General features: G+C 44.3%; 1 protein-coding gene and 1 pseudogene across 1 annotated transcript; both read right to left on the minus strand.

Annotated features, from left to right (window-relative positions):
• The window catches only part of LOC136137536 (centrosomal protein of 78 kDa-like), a 157,851-nt pseudogene that overhangs the window by 73,970 nt on the left and 57,208 nt on the right, over positions 1–26,673 (minus strand).
• Positions 1,154–2,945, minus strand: LOC136137477 (Golgi-associated RAB2 interactor protein 4-like). Its single transcript, XM_065895887.1, is given in 4 exon segments — positions 1,154–1,187; positions 1,189–1,678; positions 1,681–1,878; positions 1,910–2,945. Coding segments are annotated over 4 exon segments (1,758 nt in total).

Genomic DNA, 26,673 nt, shown 5'->3' on the forward strand with positions numbered 1-26,673 from the left:
AACAAGTGTTCTTGTACTTTACCTTAAATAAATGTAACTTAAAGATGCCAAGCCTTTCTGACATCACTTTTGTGCTTAAATAAACATGAAAAAAAGAGAAAGGCATTGGCAATAGCTTCATCACAACTGCCACGGTGATTGTAGGACCATTCTGATTTCAGAGTTAGTAAAACGTGAAAAATACAACACCTGTGTACCTACCATCTTGCTTAAGAGACAGAACAATTCCCAGCAGCACTAACAGCCTTGTGTCAACCTCCTTGACCTAGCCTTTCCACCCTAGAGAAAACTGTCCTCAATTTTGTGTTTACTCTTCCCTCATTTTTAGCTACCAGTTTTTAAAAACATGTACCCTATGCAATACATCGTTTGAGCTTGTTTCAGAATGGTTCCGTGAGTGGAATTGTATCCCATTCTTTTGATGTTTTTAAAAATCATGAGAAGTTGATCTATGCTAATGTGTGTAGCTCATCTATTTTTCACTATTGAATATTCCACTCTCTTCGTATCCTGCTGTATTAATTCTGCTGATGGAAATTTGGGCTGTTTCCCGTGTTTTCCTGTTAAGTTATTTTTGCTATAAACATTCTCATAGTTTTTTCCTAGAACATGTGTGTTTCTCCAGGGTATATACCTGGGCAGGGAACGGCTAAGTCTAGATGAGAGTGATTGCTGTTCTGATTGCTAGCTAATACTGCTGCCCTTATTTCTGTCCACTGAATAGCCTGAGGGGACATGAGTCCTGTTCTTGCTTTGTTTACAGACCTTCAGGGGGGATAAGCGTTTATAAAAAGAATAGGGGGATAGTGAAGGAGAGCTTCCCAGACCATAGTCTGACTTTGAGCCATGGCCCTGGGGGGCAAAGCCAGAAAGGAGTGGAGGCCAGATGGAGCACTGCTGTTGGCGCTGAGCATGTGTGTGAGGTGGGGCTGCCCCTGACTGGACACTGGGTCTCAGACTGTGGCACAGATGACATCACAGAATCCACTGTGAGGCTATGCCTGGGCTTTGGGACCTAGAAATTCAGACAAAACACTGCATGCATTCTCAGATTTTTTGGTTTTTTATTTAAATTGAAGTAAGGAAGCTGAAATGGGCTCTCCAGGGGTATTTCGCTGAGCCCTGGTCCCCTTTGCAGCTCCCAGTCTAGGTCCTATTGATGGGCTTCAATGGTCACTGGCTCCATGGTCAGATGTCACACCTCCAGTGATTTCCAGCCCCTGGCCACTCTCTGCTGTCTCTACGATGGCCTCCATTTGGGTCCCTTCCACTGGCTTCGCCAGGATGCTCGCATATTTATCGCGTGAGGAGGCCACTGTCTTTGTAGTAAGACTGGCTCTGACGTTCCTGAAGAAAGAGCTGATCCTGCTCAGTCTCTTGGTGGTGGGACCTGAACTCGCTGTAGATAAGCTCCTGCCCGATTTGTGCGAGGTCCTGGACTCGTTGGTGATGGGAGCACGGCTGATGCCTTTGTGAGCAGTGCCCTGCTCGCTGCCCCCTGGGCTGCCGTGGCCTTTGTCCTTTTGGTCATCTCTAGTGGCTCTGCGGCCGCCTGAGCACGGGCCAGCTGCTTTCTGGATGGTCTTGTTCCCCGCTGCCTTGTGGTGGCTTTCCACTGAACTGCAGAGCGAGGGGCTCATAAGAGCTCTGTCCTCTCCCCAGTGCTCCCTTCTCTCCTTCTTCCCTTGTGGGCCTGGGACACTCTCTGTGAGCTGCCATCCTGTTCACTCACTTTGCCTTCCTGTGGCAAGGTTGAGATGAGGGTCCCCTCATCCTCCTCGTCGGCTCTTCCTTCAACAGTCTTGCTGGTAGGTTCTGCTCTGACCACAGTCATGCCGGCCTCTGGGGAGAGGCTGGTGGACGTGCTGGAAGCATACCCTGAATAGTTCGCGGCACCTGCCAAGCATACCCTGAATTGTTCGCAGCACCGTTTTCCTGCTCCTCTGGGATGTTCTGGCAGTGCTCCCAGTGGCTATGTTGGTTTTGCTTCCTTCTGGACCGTTGCTGGCTGTGGCTGCTGTGACCGTGCTCTGCTCTTCAGGGGCAGGAGACTTGATCACTGCCACGCTCAAAGCACCCGCTGCGGTGCCTCCTGCCACCCCTGCTGTCTCCATCTTTGTCGTTGCCCGTGATGCTGATGCTTTATCAAGCACTGTAGGTTTTGCTTTTGCAGTGGCCACATCGGGCATGGTATCGGGTTTGTGGGAGTCCAGTTGGATCCCCTCCCCCCCAGCAAAAGCTGCAGACGTGGCCCCGGCCAGCTCAGAGCACGTGTGGAGGCTGCAGATGCTCACCTGGTCTTGATCCCACTTTCCTTGGAAATCCCCCACTGCCGGGCTCCTGCCGTCCTCCTCCTCCTCGAACACAGGCATGCAGATCATGTCCCAGGCTGGAACGGCATAGGTGCGGCTGTGACTCTCCACTGGTGGTCGCAGGAGGTAAATCAGCTCTTCCCAAGAGGTGAAGAGGCCTTCCTGCGTGTCCAGAGGGGCACACAGCTGCAGGTACCAGGAGCGGCCAGTGGCAAACTTTGTGCGCAGCTGTTGTTTCTCACGACTGTGAGTGGAGATCCTCACGAACTTCAAGGGAAGGAGCCTGGTGAGCTCTAAGGTCTTTGCAGCCTCGTGGCTCTTGCCCTTGGCGGCCTGGCTGTGCTCTTCACAGCCAGTAGCCCATCGGGCCAGCAGCATGGTGTCTGGGAGTGGGAGGACGGGGCTGCTGGATGTGATGCCCACGGTCACCATGCAGACACAGTTGTGCACGTCAATCAGGTCTCCCCTCTTCGTGATCTGGATAAAGTCGCTCTCGAATACCGGGGCGTCCTTGAACATGTCGTATTCGCCCTTGCGCAGTTGCTGCTGCAGCTTCCCCGTGGTGGTGTTGAACAGGCCCACCCCGGTGCTGCTCTGGGCCGTGTGATACGGGAGCAGAGAGTCCCCACTCATGGCTGTCTTTGATCACGACAGGCAGCGCGGTTAAGGCGGGCCCCTGGCTCTTCCCTCCCTCGGCCTCACTGGCAGAAGAGCGAGCTGCGGTGCTTGTACGTCACACACAGGCGGCCCTATGGCAGGTCTTCCAAGCCCGCCCCACGGGCCCCCACCTTTGCCTCAGGGTCTCCCAGAGGCAGGGGTGTGGGTAGGGGCACAGATGATCACAGCGGGGACGCTGTAGGGCGCCTAGACCCCAGGCTGAATCTCTTCAAGTGTGTAGAGAGGTATGGTAGGCTCCCCCTCTGCCTCACCTCACTTCTGCTTCTGGGTTTTCATCTCCCCAAGAGGCTGTGGTGAACTTCAGTCCTAGTGAGAGAAGGAACCACTTTCTCAGCCTAACCCCCTGGCACAGCCTGTTTATCCTCTGATGCCCTTTGTGACCTATCACTGTCGCATAGCCCTTTGCCTCATTGTGACCTATCACTGTCGCATAGCCCTTTGCCTCATCCCCCAGCTGCGCCCTCAGGGCAGGGTCCCCATCCTCTCCCAAAGGAGGGGGAGGACATGTCCTCCCGCGGAGGACAGGCCCATCCTGCCAGGGACTCAGGTGCATACCGAAATAAAAATGTCTTCAACTGGGAAAGTTTTGTGTGGGTCCTTTTTCTTTTCCTCCCCCAAATTCAGCTACTGGATGAAATCTATAGGAATGTAAAATGATGGGATAAATTTGAACCATTTAAGCTCATGGTTTAATTGTATCGAATAACGTAGAGTTGGCAGTTGCGATCCTTAGTCTGTCCTTTCATAATATCTCAGTAACCGTTGACGATGGTGATTTTTAATAATAACATTAAAAATTGCTTCTCCTAGGCACCATGCTGCATTCTTCACATATGGTGGTAAGAATGCACTGAGTTTGGTACTGTTAACTACTGTTCCCAGTTTATAGGTGAAAAAATTGAGGTTGTATCTTCTGTTTAAATTCCCAGAGCTAATGGTAGCAGAGGCACTATTTGAATGTAGGTCTACCTGATTCTAAAGCCTTTGTTCTGAACCACTACAGTACTTAGCCTCACAAAGAAAGCTTGACCCAGCCAAATGTTTTCAAACTGGACTGATCTAACTACCTTTAAGAAGACCTATTTGGTGCATTATTAGAAGTTGCGTAATTAAGTTTATGTGTATATATATGTTATGGAGAGAACCCAAGACAGCAGTTGGGCTGACGTGGGGATTAAATTATCCAGGGGATCACTCAGATCCTCCCTTCCTTTATGCTTGTGCAAACAGCCTGTGTGTGGATACCTAGTTATTCTTATGACATGTCCTCCCCCAGTGAAATGGGGGGTGAGTAGCCTGAGATGTAAGCTTTGATTCCAAGAGCCTGCCAGATGCTGTCCTGTAGTAACCTCCCTACCAGGCAGAAGTGGTTTGGAAGCCTTGACACCTGTGGGGAGCATGTACCATTAGACATCCTGCCTCATTGCCACTTCCACAGAGCTAGTCACAGAACAAGTGATTTCTAAATTGTGACTTGAAAGTTCTGAGAAAGGCCCTTGCTGCCAACTCTCTTATCTCCAGTTTGATGTTATTCTTGAAATCCCACCATAGAGATTCATTCCTTGAGGATAAAGGCTATCTTTCTGTTAAAATACACACACCTGTCCCTCAACAGATGACTGGATAAGCAAAATGTGGTCTCTCCATAAAGTGGAATATTGTTCGGCCAGAAAAAGGAATGAAGTACTGATATATGTCACAACATGGGTGAACTTTGAAAACATTATACTCAGTGAAAGAAGCCACATATTGTATGATTCTATTTATAGGAAATAGCCAGAAGAGGTAAGTCCATAGAGACAGATATTAGATTAGTGGTTGCCTAGGGCTGGAGGGAGCAGAGAATGGGGAGTACAGGATTTCCTTTTGTGGTGATGAAAAATTCTGGAACTATATAGTGGTGATGGTTACACAGTATTGTGAATGCACTGAATGCCACTGAATTGTACACTCTAAAATTACAGTCGTGAATTTTATCACAAACACACACACACACACACACACACACACACACACACACACTCCTGCTCATTTAATAGATGGGTTAAGAGCAGTTATCTTTTCATTGTTCCCTGTCTCAGGGGAAATCATTCAATCTTTCACCATAAAGTATGTTGTTAGCTGTAGTTTTATTTCAGAATTGCCCTTTGTCACGTTTAAGAAGTTCACTTCTATTCTTAGTTTTCTGGGCATTTTTATCGTGAAGGATTATTGATTTTTTTTTTAAATGCTTTTTCTGCATCTATTGAGCTGATTACTTGATTTTTTTTTTTTTTTTGCGGTACGCGGGCCTCTCACTGTTGTGGCCTCTCCAGTTGCGGAGCACAAGCTCCGGACGCGCAGGCTCAGCGGCCATGGCTCACGTGCCACGCCGCTCCGAGGCATGTGGGATCTTCCCGGACCGGGCCATGAACCCGCGTACCCTGCATCGGCCGGCGGACTCCCAACCACTGCACCACCAGGGAAGCCCCTCATTACTTGATTTTTAATCCTTTATTCTGTTAATGTGGTCAAGTACACTGATTGCTTTTTGAATGCTGATTTGACCGTTCATTGCTGTGAAACCGCATTTGGTCATGGTGCATTATTTTTACATATTGCTAGATTCAATTGGCCAAAATTTTGTCAAGAATTTTTGTATTTATGTTTATGAGCGATATCGGTCTGTGATGTGCTTCTTGAACTCTTTTTGCCAGATTTTGCTATAAGAGCTTATTTTTTAATTAAAATTTATTTTTTAATCAAACATATACAAAATTTAAAAATATCAGGTAGTGCTAGAAGGCTTATGGAGTAAGTAGCATTAGTGTCAACTACAAATAATTGAAAAACCCCAAATATTTGCACTTAAACAAGATATATATGTTTTCTCATTTAAAAGCAGTCTGAAAGGAAGGAAGTCAAACTGGTACGGCAGCTCCACTGTGTCATCAGAGACCTAGGCTCATTTTCTTTTCCTGGTTATCCTTAGGGTCACTTCATATTCCAAGATGGCTGCTGGAGCCCCATTCATCAAGTCCATATTCCAGGCCATCAGCAAGAGAAAGGGGAAGAAAAGAAAAAGGTTGTCTGCCTCTCACTTTTACAGAGCCTTCCAGAAGTCCCACATGACCCTTCTAGTTATGTTTCTTTGGTCATCATTTTATCATATGACCACATCTAGTTGCAAGGAACGCTGGGAGGTGTAATCGTTTAGCTAGGTACATTGCCCAGGATTTACTGAGGAAGAAGAGAAGGATGGATACAAACATTATGCTGAGCCAAAAAGGCCCAGACACAAAAAGGGTACACACTGTATGATTCCATTTATACGAAACTCTGGAAAAGCCAAATCTAATTTCTAGAGACATTACTGATTGCAGGTCAAGATTGAATGGGATGGGGCAAAGAAACTTTGGGGAATGATGGAATGTTCTGTAACTTGATTACATGCGTGTATAAATTTGTCAAAATTCATCCAAATGTATACTTAAAATGGGTGCGTTTTTGTGTATATACTTCAATAAAGTTAATTTTTATAAGTATAGAAAATCTCAGCAACTATAACAAACCTACTCTTAAATTTTGTTCATGTCTGTCATGTCCTCATTCATTTGCTTACCTTTGCATGACTGAAATCAGAACGCACATGACTTTTAATCTTGCTTTATTCATTTAACATTACATCATAAAATTTTCCATATTGCTTCATTAATTTTCATAACTACCATTTTAAATGACTCTATAATCATTTGGGAATTGAAAATGTAATATACACTTACAGTAAAAAAAAAAAAATTCAGAGACACCCTACACAGTAAGAGCTAACTCTTCCCCTGAACTCTGACCTTTAAGGCCCCTTATTTAGAAGTAGTGGACAGTCCAGTTTCTAGTATGTACATCCAGAAATATTCTATGCACATAAAGACAAGATGTGAACATCTTTCCCTCTCCTTTTAGACATAACTAAGACAATACAAGATGCTTGCTTTTCCCCATAATACAGCTTGGATACCATCTCATGTTCACACATCAAAACAGGCCTTGTTCTTTTTAACCACTGCATGTATTCTATAGTGCACTGAACCAATATTGATAAACACTTAGGGTTTTCCCAGTTTTTTTTTTTTCTGTTTCACATACCACAAGATATAATGTTAAAGTTTTGACTCAGCTATCAACTTACAGTAGATGCTACATTCCAAAGGAAGTGCTAACCTGTATGCAAAATTTACCACAAAAGTAGCTGAGAGCTTGTCACATGATCATTGAAACCTCTCAGCTACACTGAGGATATAAAAGGGTGGAGAGGGAAGAGATTGTGAAGGGATTTGGGAGGGCTTCCTCCATCCCTTAAGGTCAAGAAAGACTTTATTCAACAGGTAACTCAAAGGGCTCAGTATATGTCCCTGCAGTCTGGGTTCTGACTTCTATCTGGAAACACTGAGGAGGAAAGAAATACTAGAATGACCTCTTAAGGGTATAAAGTGGTGTGGCTCCTGCCTGTGCTCATCCTGTGGGCTCAGGATTTTTCCAGAGAAAATTACACAAGTTTTCCCATGCAGCACTTGGTGCTAAGTCAGTGCCATCTACACCCCCCATCCCCTCCCACTGGCTTCCTCTGGTCTGTCAGCTGGAGGCAAGGCCAGCTTTTACCTCTTTGCCCATGAATCACAACCTGTTTCTCTCATATTCTCAGCACAAGTCAGGGGCGGACAGACCAGGACATCTGGATTAGGTCTGGGTCCAGTTCTCAGCCTGGCTCCTTGCCTTTGACAATTCTTCGGCCCCTAGCCCACCTAACCTGTGGGCTGGGCTGAAACAGAGACCCCGTGGGTCACTGTGCTGGGCCTGAAGGGCTTCTCTCTTCCTTCCTACCACCTGCATCAAGACAGGTGCTTCCTCTCACCCCACTGCTGCCCTCCCAGGAGAGCCTGTTTTCTGGGCTTCTTCCCCCTCATTGCCCCTCTTGATCTAGAGGCCAGTTGCCAAGGTCATGACATGCACACACTCCCTACGTGATCTGTTCTTGCAGTCCTTGGGTGGTTCTCTCTCTGCTCTTCCCACCCTCAACTATGCCCAGGGCTGGCTGTCCCTAGAACAAGGCATATGCTCAGAGAAGACCAGCCCCTGTTAGCATCCTTGGGAGCAAAGCAAAATTCTTCAAGGAGAGTCACTGCCCATGAAGATAATATCCAGCAAGGTGCTTCTCAAACTTTAATTTGTATTGGAAGCATCAGAGGATCTTGCTGAACCGCAGACCCTGACCCAGGATATCTGGATGATGAAAGTCTGCATTTCTAACAAGCTCCCACGTGATGCCAATGCTGCTAGTCTGTGGACCAAACTTTGAGTGGCAAAGACTTAGTACATTCCAAAGCCAAAGCGATTTTTAAAAAGTCATTCTTCGGGGTCATCTCATAGGTACAGAGAGCAATCAGAATTAAAAATAAATTATTGGGACTTCCCTGGTGGTCCAGTGGTTGAGAATCTGCCTTCCAATGCAGGGGACGCAGGTTCGATCCCTGATTGGGAAACTAAAGATCCCACGTGCTGCGGGGCAACTAAACCCGCACGCCACAACTAGTGAGACCGCGTGTTGCAACTACAGAGCCCACGTGCTCTGGAGCCCGCACACCACAACTAGAGAGAAGTCCACACACCGTAACAAAAGATCCTGTGTGCTGCAACTAAGACCCGATGCAGCCAAAAATATATAAATAAGTAAATACATATTTTAAAAAGATACATCCTAAAAAATAAATAAAATTAAAAATTAATTATTTAAATATTGTAAAGCACAAGGACTTTTATTTCTTTCAAGGATACGTATTATCACGGAGTGGAGTGACAGAGGGCTAAAAAAGAGGGTCCTGTGAATCTGCCGCAGCAAAGAGGGAAGCACTTAGATTCACAGATCTGTTTTCCTGCTACATGTGAGGGCTTTGAAACAGCTTGAAAATGCCTGCTTCTCACCCATAGGCCAGGGTGCTATGACGGATTCTCTTACCCATTTTTTTTTCTTGGCCATTTTTAGGGCATTTCCTAACCCTTCTTGAGTGTGTTCTTATCTATGCATTGAATAAATGAACAAAGAATTGGATTCGTTGGCTAAGAAATTAGTTTCCTCACTGTACAAAAGTAAACTCTGGTCCCATCACTACGTTGTCACAAAGTCTATGCACTGTTCAAGTTAATGATGCTTTCCCCAAACCTAAGCCAGGCTCACACCTGTTTCCTTCTATTGCCCCTGCTTGCCCAGGGATTACTCAGGGTTACATGAATGTGTTTTCCTGAGCAAGGCTGGGCAGTCACTGTTGCTGTCCTGCAAGGACAGCCAGAAACAGCTCTTCTATGGTCACCTCTGCCCGCCTGTGCCGGGTCGGGGTGGGGATGCAGGAGTATTGGCAGGGAAGCTAAGAGGCTGCTTTGAGAGGCTGCCAAGTAAACTGCTCCATGGTTATCTCTGAGTCATCAGGGCAGGGATGAGCTTGGAGGAGTGGGGTTTTCCTGCCAGTATTCTGGTATCTCTGGGTATGAGCAGATGCAATTGGCTCTGTGGACTGGCAACCAGTCCCGTGGCTGCTGCCTTATTTGCATCATGATTTACATGGTTGGGTCTTAGACACTCATGGGTAGGCATTTTTCTGAAAGGTTTAGACAGACACATGCTTTATGCATATCTATGCAAGTGAAGAGTTCTTTGGAATGATGACTAGATTTTTGGCTGTTTCCTAATTTCTGCATTTCTACCAACGGTGCCAGCTGCTAATGCAGTGATAGCCATGAAGCTGGAGCATCTCACTAGGGTCCACCTTATGAAAAGCTTCACGTGGGGCCCTTGGCGTTGGAGAGGAGAGGCCGTAAAGAGAACTGGTAAATACAGCCCTGGTTTTTGAGGAACTGACAGTCTGAGGCAGGAAGAGAAGCAAAGAAAGATCCTGAGAAATCATGAAGGAACTTCTGTGCAAATGGGTTTAAGAAGCACAGGGGCACGGGGTGGTGACCATGGAGAGAGCAGAGGTGCTGCAGCCCTAGGGGGTGGGGGGAAGCAGAGAGGAATTAGCTGTGTCCTCTAGGGAGTTACTTAACCTCTCTAGGCTTTAATTCCCACCCCCATCCCCACATCCCACAGTGAAACAGTAACACCTAGCAGCTCAGTTGCTTTGAGGATTAAATGACAGAATGCATATAAAATGTTTGGAGCAGCATCTGCTGTCAGTGGCATCTGTCACAATTATTATTTTCAATAGGATGGAACCGCAGACCAACCATGATGCTGTCTTTCATATTTAGCCTTCCACTGTGAGGAAGGCCTGTCCTGAGCTCCCTCACTCCCTCAAACCTTGGGTTTTCCTTGGAATCTACAGCACCAATGAACGGCTGAACAGAGGGCAAAGTGCCATCTGTCGCCACCAAACAGGATAGAACAGAATGAGGCTGAGAGGTCCACTTGAGAGTAAACCTCGGAACTGCAGCCTCAGGGACAGAGAGCATCACTCCCTTTCTACCCCCAGCCAGCTGGCTGGGACAGGTTGGCAGACTGAGAGGTTGCATGGTGAGTAGTTATGAGCACAGGGCCAAACCGGGTTCAAATCTCACCACTGTCACCTTTCATATACCCTTGGGAAAGTGACCTTCACCTTGCTGCATCTCTGTTTCTTGATCTGTCAGATGGAGATAATCATAGTGTTGTTGTGAGAATCAGAAGAGTTAACACATACAAAGGGGTCAGAACAGTGTCTGGCATGGAGTCAACACACCGAAGTGTTTGCTATACTTTTTAAAAAATATTTATTTATTTATTTTGGCTACACCACATCGGGATCTTTGTTGCGGCACGCAGGATCTTTAGTTGCGGCATGTGGACTTTTAGTTGCGGCACGCATGTGGGATCAAGTTCCCCGACCAGGGATCAGACCCACACCCCCTGCATTGGAAGGGAAAGTCTTAACCACTGAACTGCTAGGGAAGTCCAGAGAAATCCTTTAAAAAAAATTTTTTTTTTAAATTTTTGGCTGCGTTGAGTCTTCGCTGCTGCTCGCGGGCTTTCTCTAATTGCAGCGAGCAGGGGCTACTCTTTGTTGTGGTGTGCAGACTTCTCATTGTGGTGGCTTCTCTTGTTGCGGAGCATGGGCTCTAGGCGCTCGGGCTTCAGAAGTTGTGGCACACGGGCTTAGTTACTCCATGGCATGTGGGATCTTCCTGGACCAGGGCTGGAACCCGTGTCCCCTGCATTGGCAGGCGGATTCTTAACCACTGGGCCACCACGGAAGCCCCTGAGAAATCCTTTTTCAAAAATGCAATAGTTCATAGAAGCTCTACATATATTATATATACCTTGGGTATTGTGGGCTCGGTTCCAGATCACCGCAATAAAGTGAATATTGCAATAAATCGAGTCTCACAATTTTGGGGGGTCCCCAGTGTATATAAAAGTTATGTTTACACTGTACTGCAGTCTATTAAGCCAAAGCATTATGTCTAAAAAAAATGTAGTAAAAATATATAAGGGGCTTCCCTGGTGGCGCAGTGGTTAAGAATCCTCCTGCCAATGCAGGGAACACGGGTTCAAGCCCTGGTCCAGGAAGATCCCACATGCCGCGGAGCAACTAAGCCTGTGAGCCACAACTACTGAGCCCACGTGCCACAACTACTGAAGCCCACGTGCCTAGAGTCTGTGCTCTGCAACAAGAGAAGCCACCGCAATGAGAAGCCCGCCTGCCGCAATGAAGAGTGGCCCCTGCTTGCCACAACTAGAGAAAGCCCACACACAGCAACGAAGACCCAACGCAGCCATAATTAAATAAATTTATTAAAAAATATATAGAGAGAGAAAATAAAAATTTATTAAAAATATTTTATCACTAAAAAGTGCCAAAATAATTACAATAGTAACATCAAAGATCACTGATCACAGATTACCATAGCATAATAATAACAAAAATGTTTGAAATATTACAAGAATTACCAAAATGTGACACAGAGACATGAAGCGAGCAGATGCTATTAGAAAAATGGCACCAATAGATTTGCTTGATGCCAGGTTGCCACAGACCTTCAGTTTGTAAAAAACACAATATCTGTGAAGCATAATAAAGTGAAGTGCAATAAAAAATAAAATTATATATATATATATATATATACATACATATATATATATATATATACATATATATGTATATATATCTTGCTCAGTTAAAGCAGAAGGACCCCGAGCACCCAGCCCCTGGCCGTTCCCTTTTTCCTGAGGCATCCTTACCAAGCCTTAGCTCTGGGGAGCCCTGTTTGTAAACCACCAGTCTGCTCCATGGAAAACATTCTGTAATATTTAGTATGTCATTTTGATGCAAAAAATAAGGAAGTGAGATGGTTTCTTATGACCTTTTGGACAATTTGCGAACGATTGGTGGAATGCTAAAGAATGAAATGCTAAAGAATGCACTAGTATCTAACAGAAAAGAACTGTGAACAAAAACAAGTCTTATTTACTCTTCTATTATAAAAGATAATCATTGTGAGTTTAAGTAACAATTTGGTCTTAAATATTACTGATGGAATGTCACAGTTAAACGTGGGTCCTTGATGTGAAATGTACAAGAAAAAAATTCAAAAGTCACGTTGGAACAGAGTTTTAACCGATAATTGACACAACATCTGTATCAGCTGCCTCTGTCTCCCCCATACCAGTGAATTCCCCATTCCTCAAAATGCCTCCACTTTCCGGTCTCCCTCCTTTCATGTTTAACCCTCTTTCTTCTCAACTCCCAACTCCATGAAGCCTCTTGTAACCTACCTAGTCCAAACCTTGTAGCACTGTGCCAAGCCCAGGCTGCTCTGAGTTAGGATGCGGGACTGGATCCCCCAGGGAGGGAATAACGTGGTGTCTGAGTCACTTTGCACTTAATGGTCAGCCTACACGAGGGCAGTGGCACCATATAACTGCCACCATTATGCTCTAATTCTGCCTGGTACCTAACACAGTGCCAGCTTCTAAAATAATTCAAACTTTTACGGCCGTGTTGGTATAAGTCAAATATATTAATATCATATATTAAAACACCTTCAGACCTAAAATTAATTTTTTTCTTCTGATTAAAAAAAAAAATTGAAGCATTTTTTTAAGCCTCCCAAAATTCTCTGGACCCTTGGCACTCGGCAGGTATATAAGGCTACTGCTTGCTAGCTATGTGGACTGGGCAATTTACTTAACTTCTCTGGGTTTAGTTTTCTCATTCGTAAAATGAGGATAATAATAGGACCCAATCTGCAAAATTAAACGTTATCTATTACTTGTTTTGCACAGTTAAAAATTGGGAAGTACAAAGGATAAGATCTTAATTTCTTCCTGTGCTCTGATCCAACCTCAAATCTAGTGTTTCACTGTACTCTTGGCAAAAACAGACTTCCTATTTCAAAGGAAAAGCACCACAGAAAACAAATGAAACCGAACCAAAAGCCCTTTCTGAGACATCCAAGGACTCTTGCCAAGCACCAACTTGATGAGTTCACAGTAAATGAATCAGAGACACACGGTTTAGATTTCCCTCTCAAAGTCCCAAGAGGGAAACAGGAAGGCGAGGATTTCGAGAGCTCCTGGCTGTGCCAGCCCCACTCTGCCAGCATAGCGAGAGATCAGAGTGTCCAAGAGCCCCACAGACATCCTTCCCCTGGGCTCAACTCACATTTCTCATTTGAATGTGTCCTGCCCCAGAGAGTAGATGCCATCGGGGGGCCCTGACAAGAAACCAGATAGTAAGCATGGTACCCCAAACCCACTATTTGGTTATTGCTTAATCCTCCACCTCTATTCCATTCATTTCTAGCTGCTGACAGGTAGGATTTCTAAGAAAGATTTTGGGGGTGGAGGCGGTGGATTGGCTCTCTGTGGATGATGTTTTCCAGGAAACTCAGCTAGCTTCCTGAGAGATGTCATACACTGGAACGTTCCCAGGGGCTGGCAGGGGAACTCTGGAATGACTCAAGTGAGGACCTGAACCAGGAAAGGGTGGGTTATGGCCTAAAACCACACTCTCCTCTCACTTTGTCAAACTGTGTCCATTTTATTTACAGCTTTATCCCCTACCCCAATAACCAGAAAGACTTTCTAGATGAACTAGAAGCCATTTCCACCCCAGGTCACGCTCACACCTCCAACACCTCATTTGCATATGCTGTTAGATTTTATTGACAGCTGAATGATCTGTGAATACCTTCAGCAGGCTCCACTAATGGAATCTAATGAGTTGGATCGCAGCATTTAAAAAGATCTGCTCGAGGGCTCCCCTGGTGGTGCAGTGGTTGAGAGTCCGCCTGCCGATGCAGGGGACACGGGTTCGTGCCCCGGTCTGGGAGGATCCCACATGCCGCGGAGCGGCTGGCCCCGTGAGCCATGGCCGCTGAGCCTGCGCGTCCGGAGCCTGTGCTCTGCAGCAGGAGAGGCCACAACAGTGAAAGGCCTGCGTACCGCAAAAAAAAAAAAAAAATCTGCTCGAGATCCAGTTTGGTTGAGTCCCCCCCAGAGCCAATTTGTCAAAAAGTCAGTCAATACACATGGAGTGATCGTGCACTGCTAGCAAGGGCTTTTGCCAAGCACTGGTTAGTGCAAGACAGGGATAGATGTTAAAGAAAGACCTGACCGTGACTCCTAGAGATGGAGAAGTCAGGAAAAATATAAACGGAAGCCACAAAGAACTCCAGACACAAACATCTACAACCTGACTTGTTAACCTATGTGGTCATGCCCAGCAGAGGCAAGTGTTCCACACTGTCTTAATCTGGCTAAGGGTCTAGAGGCAGCTTCTTCCTCTCTGCCCCAGCAGGCCTTTATGTGGAGCACACAGTATCTCCAATCCTAAGTGGAAACAAAACAAGTTTGGCACTACCACTCGCCCGCTCTAGACATCCCCCCAGCCCTAGGAAGCAGGAGGGGCTTCCTGCCTAGAGGAGAGTAAAAGGCTCTCATCACTCAAAACTGGGCACCACGCATCCCACAGCAGAGAAGAGGAACACTCAGCAATTGCATCAGCAGATCCGTGTAAGAACCCACCACCTGGAGAAGACAATGTGGATGTAGAATTGTAGCTGGAGGCTGTGGTTTGCGGTGACCACTGTGACCCACTCTAATTATCATGCACCAGGAGAGGGCCTGTGCTGGGCGCTTTGGAGCACAGAGATATATAAGACAGCCCTCTGGCCTTGGGACATCCTATATGAAGAGTCAACCAAAAACACGAGGCTGTCTGCATTCAATACCAAATGACTGATGTGCACAGTGTATCAGAGGAAAAGAAATAATAATGGCAACATTTATTGAGTGCTTCCTATGTGTCAGAGCGCTATTCTAAATGGTTTATGTATATTTAATTTTTCCAACTACCCGTAAGGTGGGTACCAGTATTATTCTCATTTCATTGATGAGAGAAGTGAGGCTCAATGCGATTAAAGAATTTGCTTGGTGTCACATGATTTTTAATGGTAGATCGAGGATTTGAACTCAAAATTCCACTCCCCCAAGCGTGTTTTTCTTAAGAGATAGGAAAGGACTCTGGGAATGAGAGGTGACAGAAGGCACAAGACTCTGACTCCTATTTTTGTTACTTATTTTTGATATAGAGAGAGAAATTCAATGGCTGAGTTTTAAAGTAGGAGCATGCCTTAACAGTCGAGAGATCATTTTTGATGTTTAGTTTTGCAATATTTAAAATCCTCAACTTGTGAGCATGCTTTTAAATTATATATTCAATATCTTGTAATAATTCTCTCTCTATATATATATGAATCGCTTTGCTGTACACCTGAAACAAACACGATATTTTAAATCAACTATATTTCAATTATAAAAAAAATTATAAAGTGTGAGAGCAGTGGGCTGGGACTGGCTGGCAGGGGAGGAGCTGAGGGGGAAAGAGGAAGGGAGGGCCGGGAGGGAGAAGCAGCTCTCCTAGGGGCTGCTTGCGTGTCGCTGCGGGAGTCCCAGGCTTACCTCTGGATCCTGCGCTCCCAGATGAGGCCGCCGTGTCACAGCTGGGAAGGAGGATGGAGGGGAGAGGGATTCCGGTGGGGTGGGCGTGGGAGAGCGTCCTTAACAGCCTCTTTTTAACCCCCTCGGGGTCGAGTCCTTGGGAGGCAGCTCTCTTATCCTGGTGGGTCCCATCCCGCAAGGGTCCCGGGTCCTGACCCTCGGTCGTTCGAGACGGTGTCAGGCAGGACTCAGAGTCTCCTGAACCACAGCGCCATCGTGTGGCCTCTGACAGGTGCCTCTGGGGCTCCTCTGGCTCAGGTATCCCGCGCTCTACCCACCTGTGCTGGTGGGTTTCAGGTGGCTGTCTTCTGGGGCAGGGAGCCGAGAGGGAAGCTGGGCCTGCCTGCCGAGGCCGGGACCAGATTTGCCTGGCTCTGAGAACTGGCTTCTCAGAGCGTAGCATATTGGAAGGAATGATCATTAGACCTGGGCAGGCCAGAGCCCTGCCCCCCTTGCTTATGAGCTTTTGTCCCTGAGCTTCTTGGGGCCTCAGTTTTCTCATCTGTTAAAGGGGCATAATAATACCTGGTGGAAGATAAATTGCAAAGCCTCTAGAACAATTCTGCAAGCGGTAGGAGCTCAATGTGTCATTGATGGTGCCGTAATCCTCAGTCACCCCAACAGGTCTCAGTGCCGCTGAGACTCATGCTTGGCAGATGGCAGGTGTTCTGGGTGCATTGCAAACCACTAGGAATGCCTTCTTAGTGCCAGCTTAATAGTGGGATAGCCCCAGGGCTAAATATTTCCCTATTTTCATAAAATATAACAGTCCAGTTGGTCTTGCAAACCACATAGGAACAGCTGGCTAATCTGTTCACCAGCCCAGGGGAATGCTCCATCTTCACCATTTACTTCTGCCTCCCATGTCTGCCTGAGAGAAACCCTCTGGGAAAAAAACACATCCCACTTCTGAGAGTCACTGCAGTAGTTAGGGGGAGGCAATAATGCAGGGGATCCCACAGACCCAGAGCTCACTTGCCAGGTGAAGACCTGGGGCATGTCACTAACTTCTCCAAACCCCTGTTTCTCATCTGTAAGTTAGATATCTCAGCTCCCAATTCCTTAGGCTTTGTGGAATTAAATGAGGTATTCATGTAAAACACTTAGTACACTGGATTTAGTGTGTATTAGCATCACCAGAGAACTTATTAAAATACTAGTCACTGGGCCCCACCCGGAGTTTCTGAATCAGTATGTCTGGAGTGAGGCTCAAGAATGTGCATTTATAATTTGCATTTCACGAGATGCTGCTACAATCTGTCCCAGGACCAAACTTTGAGAGGGACTAATCTTGCATATACTAGACCTGCAATTAATGTTCATGGGGACTCCCCAACCATCCAAGTACAAATCAAAAGGGAGAATGACAAGATATGGGGAAATATGAACCCAAACCCAATCAAGCAAAAACTGCAAGCCCAACATCTAGCTAGTTGTAAGAACAGTTCCATTTAACAAATGTAAATTGAATGTCTTCTCTCCATTTCTTCCATATGCTCCATCGGACAGTGCTTTGCTCACATGCACTGTCTCATGTGATACTCATCCTAGCCTTCTGAAGGGTGTGATGATCAGAAGGAAGGGTCTCTCAGAGATGTCCAGTGATTGCTGAGGGCACATAGCTCTGGAAGGCAGAGCACAGGCGGCTGGAGTCGGCTGACTATAATGGGGGCCCTTTCAAGCTACATCTCAGACACCTGAGCACGCTTGGCAGAGGCTGGATGGGCCCCTGTGAACCTGCCTCGGGCCCTGCCCTCTGACAGCTTCTGTCCTGTCTGAATTCACATTGCAAGCACACTCTCTTAACCAGCTGAGCCTGCTTTGGGGTCAAGGGCCGAATCATCTCCCCCTTGCCAGGCTCATTGGCTCTGCCTCTCTTCTCACCCACAGGACACTTAGTCCTTCAAAGACTGGCGTGTGTCCTAACCTCTGGCTGTTTGCTCTGGGCTCCAAGGCTCCCAGCAAAAGCAGGAGGTCCTCAGGGTTTGGGGTAGAACCAGGAGGCCATCCCTTGGCAACCAGGACATACCAGGCCCTGCAGGTCTCAGAAGGAGTCCTCCCTTCCCTATTTTGGGCATCTGAGAGGCTGCAGAGACCCAGCCATGGCAACAACTCAGTAGCGAGCCACCTCGAGAGGCTCAGATGTAGGTGCTGCCCTCCCCCACTCAGCCTGGGTCAGGGAGGGAAGGGGCACTAACTGCACGGACTTCAGGATGCCAGGGTTCCCTCCTCAAGGCCCCAGATCCATTTGAGTTTTTATGGTTGCTGGAAGGAACACGGGCTTGAGAGCAAAAGGATGTAATCTGAACCAATCCTGGGTCTCTGCTACCAAAATAACTCTCCTTTTGCTCTCCTCCTATCCCTTTGCTCTGAACACCTCTGCCCTGAGGCTTTGCCTTTACCCTTCTCTGATTACTGCTCCAAAAGGGTTTCCAAGAGCAGGGAGTATTTATGGTTTCATTTGCTCCCAAGTCCTTGGTGCAAAAGGATGCTTGCTTCCTGATTCTTACTAATTCCACACTCACATCGTTAACACAAAAATCATCAATTTTCTTTTTGAAAATTTCCTCAGCTTCATATTTCTTCTGGGCCAACACTGAAAGAATATTTTCAAAGAAACAATATCCTCTCTCCTTTGCTCTTCTGAGTTTCACGCTCTTACCTCCAGTCTCATTTTCAACCCTTATTACAGGATGCATCACAAAAATAGAAGAAAGATCTTTGTGCTTTCCTGGTACCAGGCAATTATTCTCATTTGTTCTGTCTCAAACGAACAGAATGCGAAATCAACACAAAGCCTGATTATGCGACCTCTTCCAAGGGAAAGGTCTGAGAGTTGTCTATTTACTAATGAAGCTCAGTGTGTATTAAGGGTTGACTGAAGCAATCATCAGGAATTTTCATCCCTTAAATTAGTGTTTTCCACCAGATGCACATCTTTCATTTCGGATAATATAATTTTTAAGTTCAGGATACAACTGGACAAAGGTAACCAACACAACATTTGCAGTAATAACACAGTAACAGCTATCATCCTTCCCGGAGGAATTCAGCCTACTTTATGGACACAATTTAGTACAAACGCATAAGAAAGCTAACAAAGCCCAAAACCACTTCACAATAGCGTAGAGAGGTAAAGGTCAGAAATTATTACAGCCAGACCCAGCAGACAATGGCACCTACCGGAAAGAGCACAGGACAGGAAACCCTGGAAGCCTGTGTTCCAGTTTCGGTTATTCCTGTAAGCATTAGTATGATCTGCGTGAACTCAGCCTGCCCTGCTTTTTCCGTTTATAAAAACCTACATCATCCTCCCAGTAGAATGAAATGCCACATCTGAAAAGTTGCAGATCTCTTTAGGAAAGAAACAAAACTCATGCCTTCCAACCAAAATGGAATAATTCAGTCAATGGAGACAATAAAAATCTGCCATAAAGGAATTGTTTACTTGAAATCTATCTCTTGTGGTATATTTATTGGGGGTAAGGAGTGTAAGGAAATCATAATTAGAGTTACCAATTATTCCAGAAATCAAGGTCATTAAGTTCAGATTCCAACTTTGACCTTGACCCAGGCGTACAGAGATGTAAGATGTCCCAATACCTCATATCCACCATACATGGGAGAAACAAGGTATACAGACAGATCCTTTTATAGATATCCCATATGTAGTGGTTTTAATACAGGGTCTCAGATTCGTTGCCATTATTCACATCCAGATGTGGGCATTTTCCCTTGAATTTGGGCAGGCTTTCCATGGCTTCAAACAATAGAGCAGGGGTCAGTAAATTATGGCTGGTGGGCAAAATCTAGGCCTCTACCAGCTTTTATAAATGAAGCTTTATTGGAACACAGCCATGTCCCTTAGTATATGTATTGTTTGTGTCTGTTTTCACATCACAGCAGCAGAGCTAAGTAGTTGCAAATGAGACTGTATGGCTTGTAAAGCCTAAAATATTGACTGTCTGACATTTTACGGAAAAAGGTCTCCAACGCCTGCAATAGTATATAATGAAAGTGCTGCTATGTAACATCTAAGACTAGGTCACAAAAGGTCATGCAGCTTTTGCATGATTCTCGTGGAATGCTTGAACCTTGGACACTCATTCTTGGGATACTCTATCTTGAATCCTAACTACCACGTTATGAGAAGTCCAAGCCACATGGGCAGCCATCTATAGGCACTCCAGTCAACAGTCCTTGTTGGGCCCAGTCTTCAAGTCATCCCATCTCAAGGGCCAGACATGTGAATTAAAATTATCTAGATGATTCCAGCCCCAGCCATTTGAATCCTCATGAGCTGAGGTTTCAGACATCAGTCATGGAGTAGAGACAAGCCCATCTCCTCTGTGTACTGTATGAATTGCTGACCCACAGAATCTGGGCACATATTAAAATTTTTGTTTATTTCACCACTAAGTTTGGACTTCTTTATTATGTAGCAATAGATAACTATAGCACTGTGTCTGTACACAGGAGATCTACATTTCACAGAGCACATACTTTTAGATGTGAATGTTGACTGCTCAATTTCTAAGAAGAACATATACACACATATAGGTACAAAATGTTTATGTATATGTAAATATTAGACCTATATAAACTAATCTATATTATCCATAAAATGAGGGGCCCTTGATAATGGCTAACATTTTTTTTCGGTATTTATTGCCTTCCAAGAACTGATAAATTCTTGCATTGTATGAATTTTCCCTTTTAACCCTCATAGCAATGCCCTGAGAGAAGTAATGTTATCTCTATTTTATAGATGAGAAAACTGAGGCAAAAACAGCTAACATGCTCAAGAGTACTCAACAAGTAAATTTTAGAGTCAAGATTTGAACCCAAGTTCTCAAGTTTTAGATCCCTTACTCTTAGTCACCAAGCTATATACTGAGGAAGGGGATGAAAGCTGACGCCATTACCTCATGCTCAAGAAGTTAGACAGAAACTTAGCAGGTATGGCTGAAAGAAGACAGGACTTGGAGTCATAAGTCCAGAGCCTGAGTCATGAAATGAATTCTCCTCTCATCTAGATATAGGTTTGTTTTTAGAAAATGAAGAAGAGCACTGCATATTTTGATTGTTAATTTCTGTACTTAATGATTACCAAAGAATGGAATTTTACCAGGGAGCTATTTTGCAATGACACAAATTATTGATTCAAAATCAAACCTTTATTATAAATTATTGATTCAAAATCAAATCTTTATTAAGTCTCCATTGCATCAGAAGTCTTTCCCACTCTTCATTTCTTTTTAAACCCTTTCCTGTCTACTCTTGGCCAAAGCTTAAAGCTTAATTTAACATTTGGAAATAAAATACTGAAATAGTCATAACACAGCAATTCCAATGCCTACTGAAACGGAAGCTCTAAATAATTTTTCAGATAATTTAGGAAACTAAAAATATTTACATCATAGATGCAAAGACAGAAGTTACTTGTGTAATAAAATAAGTGGTGAGACAAAAAGTTTCTGGTCAAGTAGATTTGTTTAAATATGAACATTAATCTGAGTTCTACCCAGTGACAGGTTGCATACAGCTTCTAAAGAAAGGGATAGTTCAGTGCATTGGGTCAAATTCATGCCATAAAATGTGGTATTATTAGTAGTATTAGAAGACAGAGTGTGACTGTCTTCTTTGGGACATACATGAAGACGCCAAGATAGACAATATCAAGGACAAATTATGTAGAATAAGATATTATCTCAGTCCTTGGAACATGTCATCCAGGATAGAACAAGAAGTAGATTTATTATCAAGTACATGAAGCCAGAGACAGTAAGCAATGAGTGGTAGTTGGTTAAAGTAGACAGGTTTTAGAAGTAGAGGCACGGATGTAGAAAACAAACTTAAGGTTACCAGGGGATTGTGGCAGGGAGGCTAAATTGGGAGATTGGGACACACTACTATACATAAAATAGATAACTAATAAGAACCTACTCTTCTTATTAGCACAGGGAACTCCACTCAATACTCTGTAATGGGCTATTTGGAAAAGACTCTAAAAATAATTAAAAGTGGATATATGTATATGTATAACTGATTCACTTTGCTGTACACCTGAAACTAATACAACACTGTAAATCAACTATACTCCAATAAAAAAATTTTTTTATATAGGTTTTAACAACCATAGTCAGGGAGCAGTGTGTATTGGAAAGACCTGGCAAGAAATATTTCTGCATCCTCAGACAATGCTCCCCAAGCTGGCTATCGCAAGGGTGAGCATTTAAGAGATTGTTGACCTAAGGAGGACATGAGATTAACAATCTAACCCAATGTGCATGAATTATTCTTCTCGGTGCTATCAGAAATCAGATGGCATCCTAGAGCAAGGGTCAGCAGATCTTTTCTGTAAAGGGTCAGATAGTAAATATTTTGGATTTTGTGTACCATACATCTCCGTTGCAACTGCCCATCTGCTGCTGTAGCACAGAAACAGCCACGCACAATACGTTAATGAATGGGTGTGGCTGTGTTCAAACAAAACTTTATGTACAAAACCAGGAGTCAAGCGAGATCTGATCAGTGGGCCAGAGTTTGCTGACCCCAGTTCTGGGTCAGTGTTCACAGCTGAATGAGTCATGAGGCCTTAAGTTCCAGTGTTCTCATTGTACTACTTTCTACCTGGGTGAACTTGGGTTCATCCTTTTATTTATATGGGCCACTATATTAGTCAAGGTTCTACAGAAAAACAGAACCAGTAGCATGTGTATACAATGTGCCCATATATATTGATAGATATAGATCTAGATATCAAAATTGATACCTTGATCTATATCCATATCTATATAAAGATAGAGAAACAGAGAGAGAGATTTTAAACAATTGGTTCACACAATAATAGAGGCTTGGTAAATTCAAAATCTGCAGGTTAGGCTGTCTAGAGACTCTAGGAAAAGTTGCAGTTCAATTTCTGTAAGTCTTCTGGCAGAATTCCTTTTTGCAACGGGGAGGTCAGTCTTTGTTTTATTAAGAGCTTCAACTGATTGGATGAGGCTCACCCATATTATGGAGGATAATCTGCTTTACTCAAAGTCCACCACCAATTTAAATATGAATTTCATCCCAAAACACCATCACAGGGACTGCCCTGGTGGCACAGTGGTTAAGGATCCGCCTGCCAATGCAGGGGACACGGGTTTGAGCCCTGGTCTGGGAAGATCCCACATGCATTGGAGCAACTAAGCCCATGCACCACAGCTACTGAGCCCGTGCACCTAGAGCCCATGGTCTGCAACAACAGAAGCCACCACAATGAGAAGCCCGTGCACCACAGCAAAGAGTAGCCCTCGCTTGCTGCAAATACAGAAAGCCCACGTGCAGCAACAAAGACCCAACGCAGCCAAAAATATAAATAATAAATAAATAAAAATTAAAAAAAACACCATCACAGAAATATCTAGAATAATACTTGACCAAATAACTGGGCATGGTGGCCCAGACAAATTGACATGGAAAATTAACCACCTAAGCCAGTTTTGTCATCTTTTACTGAGAAATTTGACTTATCTGAACTATTTTGATACCTAGAAGATACCTTCTAGAGGTAACACCCTCAGGTTTTTACATGGTAGGCAACAGAGGGAAAGAGCCCATTTGCCCAGTCAGATGACACCTAAAAGGATAAAATTCTGTCTTCTGTCTCCAACCCACAAGGAATGAATGCCAAAAATACATCACTTATATCTGCTTTAGCTAATATAGGATAGGTCTGGAACAGACCTATGCTCCCAGTAAGTCTCATGAAATGCTGTTTCATTAAGGGGAGACTTTACTTGCTAAGATTAGAAGCAAAAGAGGGTGGTGGATGAAAAACTGCCCAAGGATATAAGTTCATGCAAGGAAGCAGGAGAGAGAATGGGTATCCGAAGATGTGCGCTCTGAGCCAACACTAATTCCACAGCATCAGGTTGTAATTCAGGGAGCCCAACTGTTGGGGGTTTTTTCCCCCTCTTTTTTTCCCCCAAAGAGGGACAAATCAAGCATACTGACAAAGGAAGAGCATTAGTCACCACAGATAAATTCCTTTTTAGAGGTGATCTCGCAAATGATTTGGCTCAGTGTAGACTATGATTTGGCTCCAAAAACCATAAGCTAGAGCATTTCATTCCAGATCCCTCCTCAAATATCCATGATAGGTAGAAATTTGGCATCAGTAGTTTTTGAAAACTCCCCAGGTGATTATAATATGCAACCAGGGCTGAGGATCTGGAGATGTAGAGAGAATTTAAATTGAACTCTAGTTAAACAGTAAAACGAGCTCTGACTCTACTGGCTGGAGCTAGACAAGGGATATGGATTTAGTGGGATGAAAGGATAAAGAACACCAGGGAGTAAATCAAATGTTTTACACCTGTGCTTAGCTAATTGTTACTCAGATAATTCAGACAATCTTATAGCACCTGAACCCTGAAATTCCTTAGATCTGTTTAAGAAAAAGTAACTCTTCAAGTAAATGAACTCTGAGAATCATGTAAATCATAAAGAAAAAGAAGAAATCTTATTTTTTGAATTAGTTGATTTCATATATACTGTTTCACTTTCATGATATTAACTAGCTATCTTTTTTTCCATTTTATGTTTGAGGAAAGTAAGGCTTTAAAAATCTCAGTAATTTTCTCAAGGTCACTTGTTAAGGGTGTGGTAGGCAGCATAATGGCTCCTAAAAATGCTCTCACCCTAATCCCTAGAACCTATTAATATGTTACCTTACTTGGTAAAGAGGACTTTGCAGATATGACTGAAGTTATAGACCTTGAGATAGAAAGATTATCCTGGATTACCTCATGGAACAAATCTAATTGCATGAGTCCTTAAAAGCAGAAAACCATTTCCAACTGTAGAAAGAGAAAGAGAGAGATGTCCTAATAGAAGCAGAATCAGACAGGTGCAACATTTTGGGTTTTTTAGGTGGAGAAAGGGGACTCTGAGTCAAGGACTACAAGTGACCACTGGAAGCAGATAAAGTCCAGGGAACAGAAACATCCCTAAGAGCCTCCAGAAAAGAATGTAGCTCTGCCAATACTTTTTTCTTTTTTAACCATCTTTATTGGAGTATAATTGCTTTACAGTGGTGTGTTAGTTTCTGCTTCATAACAAAGTGAATCAGCTATACATATACATATATCCGCATATCCCCTCCCTCTTGCGTCTCCCTACCACCCTCCCTTCCCTATCCCACCCCTCTAGGTGGACACAAAGCACAGAGCTGATCTCCCTGTGCTTTGCGGCTGCTTCCCACTAGCTATCTGTTTTACATTTGGTAGTGTATATATGTCCATGCCACTCTCTCACTTCATCCCAGATTACCCTTCCCCTTCCCCTTCCATGTGTCCTCAAGTCCACTCTCTATGGCTGCGTCTTTATTCCTGCCCTGCCCCTAGGTTCTTCATAACCACTTTTTCTTTTTTTTTTTAGATTCCATACATATGTGTTAGCATATTGTATTTGTTTTTCCCTTTCTGACTTACTTCACTCTGTATGACAGTCTCTAGGTCAATCCACCTCACTACAAATAACTCAATTTCATTTCTTTTTATGGCTGAGTAATACTCCATTGTATATACATGCCACATTTTTTTTTTTTTTTTTCTGTAGTACACGGGCTTCTCACTGTTGTGGCCGCTCCCATTGCAGAGCACAGGCTCCGGACACACAGGCTCAGTGGCCATGGCTTACAGGCCCAGCCGTTCTGCGGCATGTGGGATCTTCCCAGACCGGGGCACGACCCGTGTCCCCTGCATCAGCAGGCAGACTCCCAACCACTGCACCACCAGGGAAGCCCTGTGCCACATCTTTATCCATTCATCTGTCGATCCTGCCAACACTTTTACTTTACTCAATTGAGACCAATGTCAGACTTGTAAGGTAATAACATTACATTGTTTTGAGTCACTACATTTTTGGTAATTTGTATGAAAGCAATAAAAAACAAATACAGAGGTCCTACAAGAGCCAGGCTATATATTTATACTCAAGCATTTCTGAAATGAATTTAACCTTGTGATTGACAGCAGCAGCAGATTCCAAGGGATCCCACCACACACCTGAGGCAAAAGCAGCCTAATACAAAGCAGTGACAGCAGCAGGTCACTGCCCCACACTTGGGGTAGAGGGGGACTTGATCTACTGTAGCAGCAGCATAGCCTGAATGGGAACCCATCCTCCTGTGGCACTAGTCCCATCAACATTAGTCTAATGTAATAGCATCTGCTGTGCCAACAGGCCCAACATATACAAACCCTCCAACTCAGTAGCATTAAGTGAGCCAGGCTTAGTGTTTCCTGAAACTCATATCCAATGGCACTGGAAAGCCCAGATATCACCTACAGTTATGAAAACATAAAAAAAACAATAACAGAAGACTGGGAACTTCAGAAAGAAAAGGGGAACAATGGAATGGGTGAAAACAAATGGGGTAAATATCAGAGACTATCATTAGCCTCATGCGTTTCTTAAATTCTATATGATGGTCAAAGCAAAAATGACGACACCATCTGATGGGGTTCTCAATGTAGAGAAAGGAAATACTACAGAAAATCATACTTTAAAACTGGGGAATATTAAGAGACCTAAATGGAAGTAAAATTTTGAAACTTCACTTGAAGTAATAAAACACTGATTCCAGTAGGCTATGATAAGTTACATATGTATACTGTAATGCCAAAAGCA

The sequence above is a fragment of the Phocoena phocoena genome, chromosome 18, assembly GCF_963924675.1.
Source record: "Phocoena phocoena chromosome 18, mPhoPho1.1, whole genome shotgun sequence".
Classification (NCBI taxonomy): domain Eukaryota; kingdom Metazoa; phylum Chordata; class Mammalia; order Artiodactyla; family Phocoenidae; genus Phocoena; species Phocoena phocoena.